Source organism: Vipera berus, assembly GCF_964194415.1.
Source record: "Vipera berus genome assembly, chromosome: 7".
NCBI lineage: Eukaryota > Metazoa > Chordata > Lepidosauria > Squamata > Viperidae > Vipera > Vipera berus.
In genome coordinates, this window is record NC_138209.1 from 15,855,445 (window position 1) to 15,877,210 (window position 21,766).

At 37.1% G+C, this 21,766-nt stretch overlaps 2 protein-coding genes across 3 annotated transcripts in view; one reads left to right on the forward strand and one right to left on the reverse strand.

Annotated features, from left to right (window-relative positions):
* GRID2 (glutamate ionotropic receptor delta type subunit 2) overlaps positions 1-21,766 on the forward strand; it is a 1,115,417-nt gene that overhangs the window by 118,152 nt on the left and 975,499 nt on the right. The gene's annotated exons all lie outside the window — the stretch shown is intronic.
* Positions 30-813, reverse strand: LOC308670742 (claudin domain-containing protein 1-like; the record flags this gene model as incomplete). The annotated part of the gene is given in 4 exon segments (XM_081332419.1): positions 30-190; positions 193-285; positions 288-479; positions 528-813. Coding segments are annotated over 4 exon segments (732 nt in total).

The window sequence follows — 21,766 nt, forward strand, 5'->3', positions numbered from 1 at the left end:
TAGAGACTTGAGGAAAAATGAGGATCTTATTATGCCACTCGGTAGGCTTTCAAAAGTGTGAATTCTTTCTTGTTTGTGTGTGCAGCCCATATGAAAAGGGCAGCGGCCATGAACTGCAGAGGTGCTGACACACAAGCCAGACAGAAGGACCAGCCAAATTGGCCTTGGACTGGAGGAGGAGGTAGTTTTTATGGAGCAGCTCAATTCCAGCTACATAGCAGCCAACTGAACCCAGTGTGCACAAACCAGCTAGGAAGTGGAGAACTCCAGTGGCAATGGCAGTGGCAATGCACAAGCACAGACTCCAATAAGTGCTCCAAAAACCATGAGTCCTAAACTGACAAAAGGCAGGAGAAACTGCAAGCGCCAGAGATAGGTTCGGTTCAGATCAATGCCACTATTATGATTCCCAGGATCTTTGTATTTTTCCATGAATTGATCCGAAAGAGAAAAGCTGACACACTTTGTGACCATCTCACCTGTTTTACTGCTGGTGGTGTTGAGGTTTGGAAGGAATTGATTGAAACCTGGTGAATTATACCAATGAGAGTTTTCAGACATCGTGATACATCTCCGCCACAGCCCAATGGTGCCATTCCATCGAAAGAGTGCTTCAGTGTAAGAGTTTTCATCTGCATTTTCACCAAAAGGTTCATCCCAAGTGGCTTTACTTTCATTGTTATTTTTGGGAGGTGATGGGTTACGGTACTCAAACCAAAAATCTGTGCCAATTGAGGCTGCCAAACAGATGGTAGAGATAAGACTGAGCACACAGGCAATTACCAGAGCAGTAGCAAAATGGTTATCCATCATGGTATCTCAGTTGCTCCCATCGTTCTCCTGACTCCACGGCATCCAACCCCCACCCCAAGATCAGCTTAGCCAGGAGCTCATGACAATCATGATCTGGATGACTGAGAATCTCCCTAGAGGCCTAGACCTTCAGGGATACTATTGTATAGAGCAGAAACTGCAGGACCTAAGGACTCAATAATATGACATTGTTTAAGGCAGTGGGCCACTACCGGGCCATGATCCATATAGAACCAGACCATGTCAGTGATGGGTGAGCACATGTGCACATGCAGCCCCATTCATGTGAGTGGCAAGTGCTGCACTCACAGCTCCACTAGTGCTGTCAATGAATGAAGCTGTGTGCGCATGCCTGCCCCTCAAACATAACCATCCCCTGTTCCTCACACACACACACACATACACACACACTTGGCTGCCAACTCTAAAAGATTGTGGAACGGTAGTTTAAGGGAAGGAATCAGGAGCATTTTGTCCCTTCTGTTTCTGCTGGGGCAAGCAAAAAAAAGAGATAGGTGTTACTGTAAATAACTTGGCCGTATATTATCTAGGATCTTAAACTGCAACTGGAATCCTACATTATACATTGCTGGGAGACTCAGAAATGTCTTCCAGGAATTTAAATCTGATACTGAAGTTCAATGTGGTTCAATTTATGCAGTCTTAATGCATGGCATCAATGATGGTAAATTTAGACCCATGGACAGGAACCATTAACTACTTGTCCATATAAAAATTTTCTGAATGAGAACATCAGTCATGTTTATAGTATGCAAACCCCAGGGTACTATAGCGGTGCCAAAACACTGATGGAGAAAGTGCTACAAATATTTATATCATGGTTTCAGGATAATATTAAGATTTTAGGATCACAAGTGTTTAAATGTTTATAAATAAAAATGGAGTAAAACACGACAAACAGCAAACTTCTCACAGTGTGTAAGAGATTGTAATGTTGTGGGACTAGGGAGTGGGAATCTAGATTTCATGAACGTTTGTTTTTTTATCAGGAAACTAGAAAAACTGACACAGAAAGCCAACTTGGCAATTAAATAAAAGATGCTATCTTTTTGAGAATTAGCTTTGCAGGTGTTGAAAACTTGGTCAACAAGTATTTGTTGTCAACAAGATTAATTCACTGTGACTTTACATAGGGTACTCGCTTGTATTTAATTTATTGAATGGCCGTGTACTCTATTCCTACTTCTCCTTTTTGGATTTTTGTAATATATCCCAAAATACAATATTCCCAAAGGTGACCAGTATCAAGAAAATAACACATTTGCATTATACTGCCTGGGTTATATTGCTTTCAGATCCACAGTCAATAGTATTACTAGTTATATTTCATTTCATCAGATTTTACTGTGATTTCTGTATCAGATGAAATGAGATTTGCAAGCCCTTTGTTTAGATAGGTCTGTCTATGCTGCTGTTATACAATCTGTTTAAAAATGTTCCTGTTTGCATTTTTGATATGATATGTATTCAAAGAAAAAAAACTTACTTGGCAGCAAAGATTTAATTAACTATAACTTGAAAGCAAAATGTGAATCTAGAAATAATGTAGGGCTGTAATCCCAAAAAGAGCAAAGTCAATAATTTTGTTTGTTCTGGCTGATTTTTCTTCCCTTCTTGCATTGATGTATTTCATGAAAAGGATTTTAGATGGAGGTCATTTTGGATTGACACGCTAGGGTGCAAAGGGATATTTCTAAAAAAACTTTCTTCTTTCCCCTTTTAACTCACAAAATTTTGCTATTAGATGAAAGCAGTGGAAAGAAACAAAATTTTAGAGAAATTCTCATGGATGGAATGTGAAATTATTGCATTTACTTATGAAGAGGTGGCCAATGTAGTCCACAGAACATAGTCTATTTGGGATATTACTTAATCCCAAATGAATATCCATAGATAACAACCAGGACTACTCCATTGATGATCCTAGTGATCAGATTGAAATATATGAGAAAGATCATGTTTCCAAACACCCTGGACTGAAGTCTGTTTAGAACCTTAGAGATTAATCCCAGCACCACATTGTTCCTTTGGGAAAAGAATCCATTGTTGTGGTTGTATCATATGGCAGTGAATAGGCATGAATACAGGGAGGATATAAATCTAATAACATACAAGTATAGCCAATTTTTGCATTAGCTGAAGCCTATAAGTCTTACAGGTCATGTAAAATGACAGTTCCCTGTACACGGTAGTTATCCTTGAAATCCTAAAAAAAAAAGGAGAAGTAGGAAGAGGAGAAGAAATGGGGAAAAAATGACAGAAAGGATTTAGAAACGTGTTGCAATTGGTCATCTGATTGAACAGATAAGATAGTATAAGTGGCAAAGTGGCTTGCCAATTCTGACTAAACAATGTTAATTCCATCTATTTAAATATTCGTCATAATTTGCAATTTATTAAAGTAGTGGAGCCTGCATCGTGTTGTCCCAACATTTGTTTCTTCATTTAGATTAAATTGTGAGATTCTGTAGATACCTCTTGCTTGCCACTCCATGTAAAGGATCAACCTAGACAATGAAGCTATCAGAAGTGCCCAGTTTGTTTTGTGCTTCAGTCTAGCCTGATGCCATTTACCAGAGAGGTAACATATGTCTTCTTACATAGAGTTTTAAATGCATTCTACACTCTGTAACATTAATTTTGTCACAAAACAAGATGAAAGAAGTAAGCCTGTTGGAAGCAACTATCCTGTGAAACGTGAGCAACAAAAACTATTCAGGTGTAAAACAATTACATTTATCATGATTAAAGAAACAACTGTCTTTGCATCTTGATGAGGCTAAATGAATTGCTGCAGAACAGTATAGTCAGGTCAGAAGTGAAATTACTAAACCAGGCCTTAAGAAATAAATAAATAAAAAACCATACAGAGATCTCTTGTACACATTTGAACCAAATATAATTCTTCAAATAAATGTGAGTCATTATGCATCCAAATTATGCCTTTATTGCATATACCAATAATACGATAATGCCATTTAAAGTCCTTGCTACTTGGAGTGCTGGCAGAGAGACTTTTTAAAGCTAATTGGTAATGTGTGATTGATCGGGCTAGGTGTGCAGACTATTTCTCATTCTGAAAATGAAACTGGAGCTCATCAAGCAATTTTCCTCCAAGAACCATTGGCAATTATCACTTTCCAAAGAATAGCAGCATTAGAAATACTAGAGAACTGCATTTCTCCATGGCAACCTAGAAACTTAAGGATACTTCACTACTGAAGAATGCTTAAGGATACTCCATTACTAGCTGGAAACACTTATTAGGTCCACCACTGGAAAGTAAACTATGGAGTAAATATGTACAGTATGCAGAAGTATGCAGGAAGGAAGCAAGCTCATGGTGAATAGTCTTTTCTGCATTAATTATGCTCATAAGAATTAAATGCTTACTTTGTCATTTAGGCTGCTCAATATGGCTTCTTGAGACCATTGATGCTAACAAGTTTCTGGAATGCCAGAATCCACTCTATGCTCCATGTCTTTGCCCAGTTCCCTTATCAGATGTCTCACTTAGCAACAGAATGATTGGCTCAATTGTGGTTGTAGGCTGAGGACCACCTGCATATTGAGAGGGGAAAAAGGCTTTACCATAACAGGCCTAAAAGGTAAAGGTAAAGGTTCCCCTGCACATGCGTGCTAGTTGTTTCCAACTCTAGGGGCCGGTGCTCATCTCCATTTCAAAGCCAAAGAGCCAGTGTTTGTCCGAGGATGTCTCTGTGGTCATGTGGCTGGCATGACTAGATACCAAAGGTGCACGGAATGCTGTTACCTTCCCACCGTAGTGGTCCCTATTTTTCTACTTGCATTTTTACGTGCTTTCAAACTGCTAGGTTGGCAGAAGCTGGGACGAGTAACAGGCACTCACTCTGCTACGCGGCACTCGGGATTCGACCCGCCAAACTGCCGACCATCTGATTGACAAGCTTAGCGTCCTAACCCACTGAGCCACCACGTCCCTATAACAGGCCTACCACCTGGTTAAAACAAAATAAAAGACAAGGCGACATTGGGAATAAATGATGTCATTTTAGTTAGCTTTCTAAAGAAAAAACTAGGACAAGTCATTCTTATGGTGGTTAGGAAAATAATTCATATTGTTTTTGATCTGATCCAATTTGACTCATATTTCACAATACCACATTCAGAATTATAGTGTACTATTCCCCGTATCAATCACAATCAAGTTTCTTCCTCTCCCCCCTCGCCCCTAAGGCCTCACACTGATATAAATTCCAAGTGTCTACCATTAATTTGCTTACTTTGTCACTTGGGGAGCAGATTTATTTGGATGTCTGCTATTTCCAAATCTGTTATTAAAATGATCTCCCTAGTTTTATTGTGCCAGATGCTTTTGACAGATGCAGAAACCTGATTTTGTTTACTGACCACCAACAAATGAAGCAAATGGGCACCAAGCGCAGGCTTTACAGCCAATGAGACTGTCACTACCGATTGAAAATAGTTTCACCAAAATATTAGAATCTACAATCTCTTTGAAATATAAAAGAGGAATATTGATCAATGCAATTTTATTGCACAGTCTTGCTCTAGAACAAGGGGTGTCCAACCTTGGCAATTTTAAGACTTGTGGACTTCAACTTCCAGATTTCCCTAGCCAGACAGGAGATTTACCAAGGTTGGATACTCCTGGTCTAGACCAAATCTCAAATCTCGGTATGTTTTTCCCAATGTATGTAACAATATACTTGACAAACAAATTGTTCCATTCACAGTTGGATAAGACTCACTTTTAGTAAGACTCACCATTACTTTTTGAAACTTAACATTAAAAAAACCCAAGATCATGGCATCCAGCCCTCTCAATTCCTGGCAAATAGATGGGGAAGAAATGGAGGTAGTGACAGATTTTATTTTCCTGGACTCCAAGATCACTGCAGATGGGGACTGTAGCCAAGAAATTAAAAGACGCTTGCTCCTGGGGAGGAAAGCCATGGCAAATCTAGACAGCACACTAAAAAGCAGAGACAGCACCCTGTCAACAAAAGTGTGTATAGTCAAGGCTATGGTCTTCCCAGTTGCAATGTATGGCAGTGAAAGTTGGACCATAAGAAAGGCTGAGCGCCAAAGAATTGAGGCCTTTGAACTCTGGTGCTGGAGAAGACTCCTGCGAGTCCCTTGGACTGCAAGGCGATCAAACCAGTCAGTCCTAGAGGAGATCAACCCTGACTGCTCTTTAGAAGGCCAGATCCTGAAGCTAAAACTCAAATACTTTGGCCACCTAATGAGAAGGAAGGACTCATTGGAGAAGAGCCTAATGCTGGGAAAGATTGAGGGCAATAGAAGAAGGGGACGACAGAGAATGAGGTGGCTGGATGGAGTCACTGAAGCAGTAGGCGTGAGCTTAAATGGACTCCAGAAGATGGTAGAGGACAGGAAGGCCTGGAGGAACATTGTCCATAGGGTCGTGATGGGCTGGACACGACTTCGTAGCTAAAAACAACAACAACCATTACTTTAGCCTCTTTGATCCAAACATACTTTTTTCAGGAAAACTAACTCTAAATAAACATGGAAGTACCCCTGCAAATTTTGATGGGACTGGATTAGCCAATTTTGGGCTAGTTTTACTCATTTACTTAACAAATGTTTAAAGCTGTCTTACTATACAACTCATGTGTAAGCTTTATACATAATGAAACCATTCTTGGTCTCATGCCATTACCCATTAGGAGAGAGGAAGCTTATGCAGGCCTGGAACCCAATTACAAAGGGTTCTAGATCACAATGGAGTCTCAGTAAAGAGTTCCAGCTTACAATATATTACTTTTCTTTTTTTGTTCTACAGTCCACACATGCGTATATAATATAAGACTTAACACTACTGAGATCTCAGTTCTCCCCTCTTCAAGCTTTCAGCTCTTGGATTGGACTCTAAATATTTCTTAATAAATGTTTGACGCAGGTGGCCTCATTTCCAATTATATATTTACTAAGGACTCACACACACAAATACCCCAACATACATACATACTGTAGCTGCATTTGGGTTGTTTTTTTTTGTACTATTTTTTATTATGGAATATTCTTCAATGTTTGTGAGATCTGCAGAACATGCCACTCAAGGATGAAAGTAAATTCCCGCTACTTCATCGTATAGAAATGTTGGTATAAGAAAGTGCATAATGCTTATTCAAAATGGGATACTTTATCTATGTAACAAAGAAGATTAACAGTGATCTAAAATCCTTTTGCCAGTACCAAAATGTTTTTGCCCTAACAGGATTTATATTTCATTTCTGAACAGATCTCTCAACCTTGTATTATTTTACTGTGGTTATAAATATGGAGATGTGGTTCAGTAACTCTTAAATATTTATTAAATCAAAACTACTTAATGTTGTTAGAGCAGTTAGAATCCAGGGCAGAGATGGCAAGAGACACAATTTTTGGTATCCTGAAAACAGGCTGGACCAGATTCAAGTAATATATTTACCATAATTGTGTCACTCAAGGATGTTTACTTGAATTTTAGCACAATATATTTCTTGTGTTGGTATGAATTTTATCAACATTTATGATCAGCCTCCCCTGTTCCTACTAAGGAAGGTACAGTTATGGAGATTAGGATGCTGAATGAATGGATACTTTGTGAACCCACACATTAAACTCACATTGATTCATTGAAACAAGGTTCATGTTCGTTTTTTGATGACATCACATAGAACATGTATGCTAATGAATGAATTATTGTGATTCATTTGATTCCACAGGTAGTGCAATTAACAATCAACTAAATGGTACCATGAATTATGTATTAAAGAGAAATATATGTTGATGGTAATCAGCATGGTATTTTGTGTAATTTGTATGCTCCAAATAAGAAATATATGACAAATTGAATGGAAATCAAAAGCCAATCTCTAAACTAAAGGGTGACTATTAGTTGTATTTGAAAGTATATCAGCTTTCTATTAGTGAACTACTTTTCATTGATTTCCTTATCTCTGGACTAAGCCCAAGTGTGATTTTTTTTTAGAATTGATTGGAAGAATGAAAATGGCTTTGAAAAGCTTAGCTATGTTCTAGAACATTGCACTCATTTTCACTTTCGCTTTTCCACCAAACCGAAACAATCATTAGGACTATTCTTAATAGTTTTCATTATTCTGACTGTTTCACAAGAATCTAAGCCCATTTTTCATGTGTAATGTTGCAACATCATTTGCATATTGTGTAGACACATTTGGAAGTCAGACGCCAAAATTCAAACATTTTTCATATTTTGAGTTTGATGTGGGAGTAAGTATGAATGCATCAGGAAAGCAGTCTCTGTTTTAATAACATTAATATAAATGTTATATTTGGTGACTCTTATCCATATCCTAGGGCCATACTGCAGTGATGTCAGCCACATCACTGTATATAACACAATGCGGGACATTTACTGTATTGATATATATTTGATGGCTTTGTTCTGTACAATTGCAAGTATTTGCTTCAGAGAAGACTTTTCCTTAGGGTGAAGAGAAATGGAGGGAGAAAAAAAGATTACTTTCAGAGCCTGCTCTGTGTCTTATAAAATCCTAGAGATGGAAAGGAGCCTTTAGACCAAGTCTAACTATTGTTCAGTGTAGCCACTGAAATTGAAGCATGAGACAGATTTGTCCAGCGCAGGGGTCAGCAACCTGAAACAGTGAAAGAGCCACTCGGAACCAGTTCCCTCACAAAAGGAAAAACTGGGAGCCGCAAAAAATGTGTGCACATGCGCGTACATGCGTGCATGCGCAGAACAGGGTTTGACTGAAGAGTGGAGCCAAGGCGAGATATGCAACTACCCTGCATATTTGAATTGATTGGTTGAACTTTTTTAGTCCCACTTTTTTTTTTTTGGACTGCACATGGCAGGGGACTGGGAGCCGCAGGAGACGGCTGAAAGAGCCGCATGCAGCTCCGGAGCCGCGGGTTGCAGAGCTGTGGTCCAGCGTCTCAAAATCTACCTCCCAGCTATTGCAGATTGCATTGAAAAGACAAATAAAGCAACTGCAGATTAGATGTAGAGATTGTGCAGATACATTTCACATGTTTCATTAGGTTGTGTGTGGTTTTTTTTTGCCTTGGGTGTTGAAAACTATGAATAAACCTCACAGTATCATACGGTGGCATATTCTGTTCTGAAATGCTGAAATGAAGTTTTTCTCTTATCCAATTTGGCTACTAAGGCCTGTAGACAGTTGCTTAAAATTAATAAGGGTTTCTTCCCCTTTAACTAAGCTGCTGTTTTTGACATTAGCAAACTTTACAAAGGTCTTTAGAAATTGGTTTATTTGAGCAATTCATGCACTGTAATCATTTCTTTTTCTACTTTGTGTGTCTCTTGATTAGAGATAGAATGCTGGGAGAGAAAAAGAGAAAAGAAAATATACCAAGGTCAGATAAATAATAACCAACATTTTGCAAAAAAAAAAAAAAGATTCCTTCATTTCTGCTTTCTAGAAATTCCTTTGTTATCTTTTTTATGGGTACGAACCAAATTATTTATACTGCTGCACAGTACTGGGTAGTAGTTTATTTGATGGTATCCATCATTTATTTAATTTGCTGCATTAAATACGGATATTTCAGATGAATGCTTCCCAATTGTAACTGTTAATTTTATCTTAACACAAACAGTGAAGCCAGTGTTATAGTTGAGTGTTATAAGTCGAATTTTGGGGGGAAGAGGTTTGCCCGTGTTGGCTTCAAAGAAAAACAAGAAAGCCCATTGCCTCTTGAAAAAGCACCTTTGGGTTGGCAGGCTACTGTCAAGACTGAGATAGAATAAAATCCCTAAAATTCAGTATGACTAATGCAGGCTGGGTTCAGAGTCAACAATGACTTAAAGAGACATATGCACACACAAATGCACACACATTCACACACACACACTCACAAACACAAGAGCATCAAGTGAAAGCAGGCTAGTCTAGTGCAGGCTATTCCAAAGAATCCAGGCTGGGGGAAAAAACAAACCAAGAATACATTTAGAATTAATATTAGAACCAATGAAATATCCAATTTAGCATTATGATACATTCAGTACATATATTCTGAATCCACATTCCATCACTCAGCAAGCATTACTTGAGACCACCAAGGAAAAGTAGTTGATAGTAGATGTGTTTCTAGTAGGAACCTGAAAATGCTGCCCTATGTTAAGTCTGAGTGTAAGTCAGACTCTAATGACATAAGACATAATGTAAATAACCTAGTTGAACTGAACCCAGAAGCAGACAGCAATCCGACTGCTTCAATATGGGCTTGATGGCAACTTCTAGAACTGTCTTCAAATACTGTCCTACAAAGAGCGCATTGCAGGAATCCAGTTTGGTGTTTTCCAAAATATGTGTCACTTCTCCTAGGTCTCCCTCCATGAATGGTGCATCTAGCTTATGAACCAAAGCTAAGAGTTGCCACTGTTCCCCATTACCTCTAGTGTAATATCATTGTTGAAACCAGATGGATCACTAAATTCTGAATGGAAGATAAAGCCTTTCCAAATCCTGATTGGAACAGATAATCCATTCTTCTACTTCTCCACCAGCTTCACTAAATAGAGAATGTTGGACGTTGCTATATAGTTATTCACAGTGCTTTTTTTGTAAAAGAAAAAGGTGCCGGAACTCACACATGTCATACAACCCCCTTGCCTACCCTACAAGGTTCCATTCAAAAAAGGTGCCGGAACTCCGTTCTGAGCATTCTATGAGAAAAAAAGCCCTGGTTATTCATATGTGTTGGGCTCAGAGATGTCTTCTTCATTTATCATTGCCTCTTTTCATAGAATTAGGGACCGCTTCCTATTGAACTGGCAAAAATTGCTGACTAGAAGTGACATGACATAAGTTTGTGATGGAAACCTGAAAATCCTGCCCTATGGTAGATCTGAATGTAAAATAGATTCTAACTACATAAGACATAATATAGATAGCCTAGTCTTGAACCAAACCCAGAAGCAACCATCAATCTGTCATAAGAAGTGACAAGACATGCATTTTAATGTAAATAGAATAATGTATTCCTTTGCATCTTTATTTGGAAGTAAGCCTGACTGATTTCATTAGGGCTCATACCCAGGAAAATCATTATTAAATTGAAACCTAATTTACTTTCGATTTTGTCAGAAGATCAGATTCACATTATGTCTACCATACCTAAATTTTCTCCAAGATAAGTTAGTAACACTCTCATGTGAGACTTGAGTAATGAAATATTTAGACTTTTTTGTCTACTCTTGTACTCATAAAGCAAATCTGCTCTTATGTTCCATTTATTTTCTAATTAATTACATTAATTGGAGTATAAAATTGCATAGTGTAAAGTCAAATTTGAGTAGAAGTATGAAATAAATAAATAAATAAATAAATAAATAAATAAATAAATAAATAAATAAAGGGACGTGGTGGCTCAGTGGGTTAGGACGCTGAACTTGTCGATCAGAAGGTCGGCAGTTTGGCAGGTCGAATCCTGAGTGCTGCGTAACAGAGTGAGTGCCTGTTACTCATCCCAGCTTCTGCCAACCTAGCAGTTCGAAAGCACGTAAAAATGCAAGTAGAAAAATAGGGACCACTATGGTGGGAAGGTAACAGCATTCCGTGCGCCTTTGGTGTCTAGTCATGCTGGCCACAAGACCATGGAGACTTCCTCGGACAAATGCTGGCTCTTCGGCTTTGAAACGGAGATGAGCACCGGCCCCTAGAGTCGGAAATGACTAGCATGCATGTGCGGGGGAACCTTTACCTTTTTTATGAAATAAAAGTAGATGATCCATGGACAAAACTCCCATTACAAGTATATTAAAGCAAATGTAATCTCAGCTCTAGAGCTGGGTCTATGATTAATTATTTAACTAATTTGTTATTTATTTAATTATTATGAATCTTGCTGACTAGGGGTAAGATTTAATGGAATCTTGTGGAATGTAAGACTTCATGTACTAAAATTACTCGAGTGGTTCTGGCTGATGGTGGATGAAGAGAGAAAAAAATTAGGTGTCCAACCTTAGCAAGATCTCTTAGGTCATTTCTACCAATGAAGAAGAATAGCTCAGGATTGAAATGAGGAGTCCTTGGTGCTGTCTGAGCTTGCTTGTTTTCTTGCAGACATTTCATTACCCTAACTAGGCAACATTGTCGGTGCTAGGTCATTTCCGCTCAGAACAAGTCTGGTCTCAAGTAGTCTTTTATCTGAAATTTACATTTTGATTTTTGACAATAGTAAAGCAATTTCTTATCACAGGAGAAAACATTGCATTTGGAAATATGGCATAAAAGATAAGTTGAAGATGGTGACACTCAATCAGATATGCTTGTCGTCTTTTGGATGGAGGAGAGAATGGAAGTAAATATTCAATCAGACAGGAGGATCTGTACTGCAGGAAAATGTTGTAAAGACTGCAAGTGGATTAGAGTCAGTTAGGGGGAAAGAGAATGTACTTCTAAGCAAACTACAACTTGCTGCAAGGAATTTAATTCAGAGTATATCTTATCTAATCTTAGGGTGGTCTCCAGAAACTAAGCCAAAAGATGCTTCTTGTTTTTTTTTGTTTTTTTCCCCCCTAGAAATTACAATAATCAGGTTTTTGTGATCACAAGATTTATTTTCCAAACAAGGATAAAAGAACAGAGGCCAATTTACACACAGAAATTCAATTTACTTATCACATTATTACAGGTATATCTGTACCACCTTCTGATTTTTCCTAGAACTTCTAAGAAAGTTTATCTGTTTGATTCAAGAAAATTAGAGCCTACTCAACTCCAGTATAACTCTGGGTGACTTACATTAAAAATAGAAAACAGCAAAAAAATAAAGTCTTACGTGATGGGACAAACATCAGCAAGAAACTTACTCAACAGGGCTACAAAAGAGTCTTTGACCAAGGCCTAGGAAAACAGCCAAAGATTCCAAAACTTTTGAAGGCTTCTGGGCCATCATCAGGGTGGAAACCAAATGGATCACTGGAGGGATAACATACCAGAGGGCAGGCACACTAGCAAGGAACACTTCCTGGATCCCAATAGGTGGCAATCAGTGGTGGGATTCAGCCAGTTCGCACCACTTCAGCAGAACCGCTAGCTAATTTTTTGTTGCCCAAGCCCAGAATGGACTTCCGGAAGCAGCATCCACACAGAGAACCGGTTATTCACATATTTGAATCCCACCACTGGTGGCAATGTTTGATTGAAACTACTAAAACACACTGATTCTTTCTGATTTACCAGACAGATAGAAACTTTGGTAGATAGACATTTTCTCAAATAACTTGACCCTATACTATGAATGATTTTGTCGATGATAACCAGCACCTTTAACTGTACGTGGAAGCTCACTGGTAATCTGAAAATTAAAGAAATAAAGTCAGTTATGATAATAAGCACAAAATTGCTGTTCCAATCCTAGAGAAATATATATCATTTCTTCTCTTCCTGTTATTTTTGCTTGAAAAATGCCTTTTCCTTATTATTATTTTTAACATTTTTTAAAAGCATGTACTGAGATCCTATAGATAAGAATTGCTTCCTTATTTTTTTTACAAATGTTTTTGTTTATTATTTATTTCATTTATATCCTGCCTTTCCTGTAAGGAATTTGAGGTTGCAAAGTTGAGGTCCTATCTTATTTTTATTTTCATAATCAAAACCCAAGTCCCAATTCAGCACTCTAAGTGTCATATCACACTATACCATTTTGCACCTCAGGGTGCAAAAACGGGGTGCTACTGTGCTGCAGGGCACAAAAATTGGCAGGGCTGCACCATAGGATGCAGAAATGGGGAGCTACACCATGGAAGAATGGGGCAGGGCTAGTGAGTATCATGTGGGTGCTAGCCCCACCCCATTTATGTCACACGTGTGCTCACAGCCCCATGCTCACACACGTGCACACGCTCATATAAAATGCTTTCCCCTCCCTTTTCCTCTGGTCTGCCAACCAAGAAAGTTTGGTGACCTCTGTAGTACAGCATCAATATACTATATTGAAGTTGTTGGTGATTCTTGGTGGCACAGTGGTTAGAATGCAGTATTGCTGGCTAACTCATGCCTCACTGCCAGGAGTTCAATTCTGACTGGCTCAAGGTTGACTCAGCCTTCCATCCTTCCAAGTTCAGTAAAATGAGGACCCAGATTGTTCGAGGCAATATGTTGACTCTGTAAACTGCTTAGAGAGGGCTGTAAAGCATGATGGTGTAGTATATAAGTCTAAGTGCTATTGCTACAAGCTAGTGCTATACTACAGACGTTATTGGAAAGAATCTAATACTAAATAATCAGGATTAACAAAAAATAATCTGGTAGTGTAATTTCTTTCTCTATTCAGATGAAGAGTCTTGTCAAAGGGCATCAGATTTTGTGAGTTCATTTCATCTGATTCATGAAATTTAAGCCTCAAAGAACAAATGTGGGCATGTTGCATTTGTGTGTGTACGTTTATGTGTCTGTATATCTGTATCTATCTAAGCATATGTATAGCTGTGGGATGCAGAATATGTGAATGATAGAATTAGATAAACATGAAGTATCACCATTCGACATACTGTATGCAAAATGAAAATTTAAAATTACAGTTTGTAAAGAGACAGGGTGGCTTTTGTTTTATATTTATTAGTGATCTTTTTGTATGAAAAGCTTAAAAAAGGTGTCTTGGACATCATTTTATCTGCTGCTTGAAATGCTATATTGTAGTGTGACAGAATAAATTATTTTTATTGAAGCCATTGGAGATCAAACTGAACTGTTCATAGATTACTTTCATTGTTTTCAGATTTTGATTTCTCTTTGAAGTTCTGTTGTTTAAATTCAGTCATAAAATAACCCAGAAACTTGCCATTTCTATAAATGACAGATTTATAGCCATTTTTTTTGTTTTGAAACCAGTTTTAATTTTTTTTAAATAAAATTAAATCATGGAAAATGATTACATTTCTTCCTACCTCTCTGTCTGCATGGTCCAGCAATATGCATCTACTAGTGCCCTGAAATAACACTTTATACATCTAATGATGTGAACTGAATTTGATAAAAACCAGCTGTGAAATTTCTTAGTCTTTTCGAATATATTTTATTGAAACTTTTAAACAAGAAAATAAAAACTAATACAAAGCAATATAAAATTAGAAGGAAAAAGGAAAACAAAAGAAAGTAATAACAAAAAATTGCAGGAAAAGGAAAAAAAAATGAAGAAAAATAGAGAAGAAAAATAGATATAAAATCATGATTTCTGATATTCTTCACAGAATGTTCCAGCAAAATTCTCAGAGCAAAATGTAAATATATTGAAGCATTCTGTAATTTAACTTTAATTCTATGCATCTACATAATCATAAGATCCTGAAGCTAAAACTCAAATACTTTGGCCACCTAATGAGAAGGAAGGACTCACTGGAGAAGAGCCTCATGCTGGGAAAGATTGAGGGCAAGAGAAGAAGGGGACGACAGAGAATGAGGTGGCTGGATGGAGTCACTGAAGCAGTAGGCGTGAGCTTAAATGGACTCCAGAAGATGGTAGAGGACAGGAAAGCCTAGAGGAACGTTGTCCATAGGGTCGCGATGGGTCGGACACGACTTCGCAACTAACAACAACAACAACATATAATCATAAAATATATAAAAGCTGCAATCTTGGGATTTGAGGAAGGTTATCCCAGTAGCGTTTAGATATTTCAGGTCACTTTCTTTAATGTTTGAGAGAGATGTCTCTTCCCTTTCAACCAACTCACAAAGTTTTGATAGAAGAAAATATTTGTAGCTCAAGATTTAACAGTGGGGCCCTTGGTGCTCTCAGACTTTGTTGGTTTTCTTGCAAACATTTCATTACCAAGCTAACTTCATCAGTGCTAGAAGTATTTGGGATTTGCTATTATTTTTATATACTATTGGCTTGCCCTTCAGTGTTGGTGGGAGTATTGGTGCTTCTTTGATTAGGCTGATGTTTACTGTTATCCTGTTTGTCTGAATTGATAGTTCTTTGATTGTGGTATTATTCCCTGATTCTTGATCTACTATTAATCTTGGTGTTAATCTCAACAGCATGTAGATGTTGTTCAGCTTTACATGCCTGTTGTTGGCCGATTTGTCTGAGTATGCATGCATAAACACCAACTAGCAATTAGAAGACATGATGAAAACTCCTTAATTTCACAATACATGGACAGGCTCAACCATAATTTCAACTGGAAAACTATCAGTATCTTAGATCAAGCCAAATCCAAAAATGTCGGAGAATTCCTGGAAGCCTGGCAAATTGGCCATCAACAGGCACATAGAGATAAACAAGCTTTATATACCACTCAAAGGAGACAATTAAAAAACCCCAAAAGCAAACAAAAAGACCAAAACATCTCACCATCAGTCAACATCCATATGACACACAAAGTAGTGCTTTCTTCAGGGTCAAAGTCTTGTTCCTAATTTAGGTAAAAATGGAAGGAGATACAGGCTCACAGCATGCCCAACCTTACAGGCCTCTAATACACCCACAGAACATGAGGATTACCTTAGTCCTAGAGATAACATATTTTTTGTAGCAGTGAGAACAAAAAAAGGAGCAAAGCTGTTAGATTCTCCATTTTTTTCTTACCTGACTAATTTATGGTATTGTAAAAAGGAAAAAAAAAATGTGTTTGGGGCATTTTGAAAACAGTTAAGATCCAGAAAAAAGTAGTTTTATGAATGAATACTGTCCCAACACAATTCTCCCCTAATGCATCTTAAACCTTTATTTATTTATTAAACTTATTGGCCACTCATCTTACCACAGGATAAATCATGTTTATCACAGGGTAAACATGAAGGACAGCTTGATCAAAGTTAGCATAAGGAATTCTTGTTTATTTATTTATTTTTCTTTTCCATTTTGAAAGGACAAAATTTATTTTATTGAGGGACTTTGCTTACCTGACATTCAAAACAGAGCATTGTAAGGAACTGGCTACTCTGGAACATGCAAAATCAAGTTGAACCAACATGTATCGTATGCAATTAACAATTTCTAGCAGATATAAAGCTTACCAGTTATTCAGTCATATCAATATATTTTACTTTCTCATTCTCAACAAAAATAAATGCTCTAGGTTTCGGTGATTTATTGGTCTAATCTCTATGTATTTGTTGCATTTAAACAAAGTTGTCATATTAAGACTTCTGTTTTGTCTTGATGTCAAATTTACTACCTATGACAATATTGCAGACCCTAATACTAATACTAATAATTAGTATTAAAGGTAAAGGTTCCCCCGCAGATGCATGCTAGTCATTTCCAACTCTAGGGGCCGGTGCTCATCTCCGTTTCAAAGCCAAAGAGCCAGCGCTTGTCCAAGGACGTCTCCGTGATCATGTGGCCGGCATGACTAGACACCAAAGGCGCATGGAATGCTGTTACTTTCCCACAATAGTGGTCCCTATTTTACTACTTGCATTTTTACGTGCTTTCGAACTGCTAGGTTGGCAGAAGCTGGGACGGGTAACAGGCACTCACTCTGTTACGCGGCACTTGGGATTCGACCCGCCAAACTGCCAACCTTCTGATCGACAAGCTCAGCGTCCTAACCCACTGAGCCACCGCGTCCCTACTTATAATTAGTATTAGTATTCTTTTATAAATTAAACATGAAACTCAGTCAACTGAGCCACCGCGTCCCTACTAATAATTAGTATTAGTATTCTTTTATTCATTAAACATGAAACTCAGTCAATTGATCATTCAAACTGACTGGCACTGATGGTTGACAAGGGTTGCTGCCAGCATCCTAGGTATCAACCAGGTACCTCCTTAAAATGTAAGATGTTCCGAGTAGCAGTTTTTTGTAGCATTGCTGGAGTTATTGCAGGAAGCTGCAATTTCTTAATGTATTTTGCAAAGTTTTTGGACATAGTTCCCAGTGCCCTGATGACACTGTTACACATTTCATCCATAATCATGCAGTTTCGATGGCCAGGTTGCGATATTTTGTAATTTTTTCCAGTTCTTTTTCTTTGACTCTGGCATCTCCTGGTACAGCGATATCAATCAGCTGTACACTTCGGTTCTCTACAACTGCAATATCTGGCGGGTTGTGTTCCAAATGGCGATCTGTCTGTATTTGGAAGTCCCACAAGATCTTCACCTTCTCATTCTTGACAACTTTTTCCACCCTATGTTCCCACAACTTTTCGGACACAGGCAAGTCGTATTTTTTACACAATGCCCAGTGGATGAATTTAGCAATTCAGTCATGTCTAGCTTTGTAATCAGTTTTCGCGATTTTGCTGCACTCACATATTAGATGTGAATGTGAATTAGATGTGATGTGAATGTGAATTAGATATGATGTGAATTATTATTATTGTTGTTATTGTTATTCTGGTATTAAGTTGGGATCATTTTACATAAGAGCACCATTATGTCCTAGACTCAGAAATTTAATTTGCAAAAAGTGTGTTTTCATTGACCTTATGGAAATGAGTACAATCATTGTAGTTCATTGTGATAATTTCAACTCTTAAGAGTTGGACAATTTACATATTTCTAATTGAATTTGGGGGATTTGTAATTACTATTTGTGTTTTGTTCAGAAAATATACTTTCTCTTGAGCTAACATAGTGATCATGATTGTAAATTATGTGCAAATAGAACAAATAATGAGTTTTTGGTACTATAAATTTAGAGGATAAGCCAATTTAACTACTGGTTTTCCCGTACTGTTAACTTATTTGCATTAATCTCTCTTTATAAATATGATCATGTAATATCTTCATGTGCACTTGTTTTTCTTTCCCTTGCTGGTACATGTACCTGCACACCCATGCATGCACACACACACACACACACACACACACACACACACACACAAACCCAGAGACATATACTAAAATAGCAAACTTCATTAAATATTAATCATGTTGTAAAAAGCATAACCAAAGACACATAGTGTGGAAAATTACATTGTTGTAAAACAAGATAATTAATATCAGAATAATAATCATGCCAAGTATTTACTGAGGAATGATAATATTGCAGTTCACTCAAAAAACTCAGAGACCTTTCTCCATCTTTTTGAATACCCTGTACTATTTTTGTGAAAGAAAGATAAAAATGTCATTAAGTTAAACTTGCATTCTCTTTGTGTTCTGTTTTTCCAGATCTTACAATTTTCTGCTAGGTGTATGAACTAAACTAAATCAATGGTGCAGTGAGAGGTAATTGTGTGTTGCTGAGTTAATGATATTTAGGTAAAACTTGTACACCCAGGTCCTGCTATCCTGAAGCAACTGCTTCAAAATATATACTATGTTCTGGTGTTGGCAATTCTAGTCTACATAGATATAGAGTTAATCTGCACTTCCCAAGGAAATGTACAGATTTTTGCATTTATCAAAACCTTTAAAAAACAGTATGCTGCTATTATTATTATTATTATTATTATTATTATTATTATTATTATTATTATTATTATTATTATTATTATTATTATTATTATTATTATTAAAAACTTCTATCCTGGAGTTCAGAGTTGGGTTCATTTGACCTGGAGAATCAAAGACCAAAATGGGTCAGTTTTGCATTTCGCTTCTGATATTAATCTTTCACCATGAGAAGAGCCTAAGCAATTTAATCAGAATAGAGCTGGAAGGGACCTTGAAGGTCTTCTAGTCCAGCCCCCTGCTCAAGAAGGAGACTGGTAACTATCCAGTCTTTTCTTAAAAACCTCCAGTGATGAAGCACCCACAACCTCTGCTGTTCCACTGGTTAATTGTCCTCACAGTTAGGAAGTTTCTCCTTAATTCCAGGTTGCTTCTCTCCTTGATTAGTTTCCATCCATTGTTTCTTGTCTTGACTACTGGTGCTTTAGAAAATAAGTTGACACCCACCCACCCCGCTTTTTTGTGGCAGCTCCTCAAATATTGGAATACTGGTATCACATCACTCCTAGTGCTTCTTTTCTCTAGACTAGCCATACCCAATTTCTGCAACCATACAGGGTTTTTTCTTAGCATAAAAGAAATTGTATTCTCAGAGAAGACAAAAGAAAGTACACGTTGTATATATAGCACACAATACAGTGAACAAAAGCAGCTCATCAGAAATTAACACATTACTTATGCTCATTTCTAGTAATTCTTATATGACCTCTTTTTCCCTGATCATTCTTTCCCATAATTGCATCTCTGATGTTCTCAAATTGTTTTTCTCGTAAACATTTCACATCTGCTAACGATTAGGGTGAAACATGTCAACAGTATGACTACTGTATTGTTGCTTTATTCTGTCCATTCCTTACACATCAATCAAAATATTTCCTAAGTTACATTGCAATAGCCATAGTCTTCGTGAAACTTGTACTTTGGGATTGTTATTTTATATAAATTGCTTAATACAAAATATTTTCTCCATGTCTGTAGTTTAACATACATAATGATTAGAATATTACCTTCTAGTTTGAAAAGGAATTATATTTATATCTATACTTCATCATAAAAAAATTAGCATCATGACTTATGATAGGCAAGGAAACAATTTTAATTCCTATCAAATAGAAATAACCTTTACCATCATGACAATGCTTAAATCAGAGCAAAATGTTTTTTTTACAAAATTGTAACCCAAAGCTATAACATCCTGCTTTAATAATCTATTGTGCTGAAATATGGATCCTAAACTGAAGCTGACACAATATTAATTATATTCTTTTTATTTTAAGAAATCAGTTGAGTAATTCACTGAGTCACACCATAAAAGGGAGAAAAAAATGCCTGAGATAGTTCACAAGCTGTTTGGAATAGCCTGCATTAGCTGACAAATACTTACAAGGAACAGCTTAACACTTCCTTCTTCAACTCCAAAGAAGTCTTTTTTTTCTTTTTAGAAAAATCCCCAGACACAAAACAGGGTTAGCTGAAAAAGTAACTTCCCAAAGCTGCTTCAAAATTCGATTTTTTATCTCAGCAAAGTAACTGGCAGATACGACAGTAAATGTCAAATTGGCAATTTTTCAATTTTCCCCTCTTTTGTGTATAATTTCTAGACATTCTTTCTCAACTGATTTGAGCCTGTCTATCCTGTAGAATTACACAACTCACACAGCAAATGGTGTACAGCTGTTGCCTATTCTTGGAAATAAATTCAGAATTGGGCATCTGAGGTGTTCCAGAAGTAAATGAATAGGGGTCATTAAACAAAATGCTATATAGAAACCAAGAAATATAATATTACTGTACTGTACATGTGCACTTCAGAAAGCACATTACTGCAATCTATTCTTTCCAAATTTTCTCAAGCCCAGTTATAGTAATTCCTTAAGGATCAAAATTATACCTTTAGGGCATGTTTTTTTCTATTAGCTCACTTGAACCCACCCCTAAGGGCAAATAGAAATCAAAACGCTTTAAGGTTTGTTCATCTATTACTTCCCTTGCGGTAACAATGACTAAAAAGTCAGATTTGCATTAAGGAGACCCAGGTTCAAGTTAATTCTAATAAAATCCACGGAGGGAATTTGGACTAGTCATTGCCCTTTTTCTACCACATACTTAAGTGGGTCAGTGTGAAGATTAGTGTCTTGTGGAACATCAAAAAGATCTATCCTAGTCAACTAACCCCAATAAACACACAGCTTAATAAAGATTAATAAATCATTGAGTTTAAACCTGAACATTTTTGAAGGTTAACTATTGACCTAGAAGCCTACAGGTTTTTGAACTACTAGCTATTACAGTAGATCTCTATCTACCAGTCCTCAATATTTATATATCTATCAGGCTGAGACAAGATTGCAATGGATTCCTAGTGGATTTTGCAAATGTATCTCATCAGTCTGAATTATCATTAGCCAACTTGTTGGAATAACATTGGTTCCAGATTGCAGAAATTGGACATATTAAGCTTGGAAAAATACATGGCAGCATAGGGGGGAATTTGTTGACAGTTTTTCATTATATAAAAGACTAGAAGAGC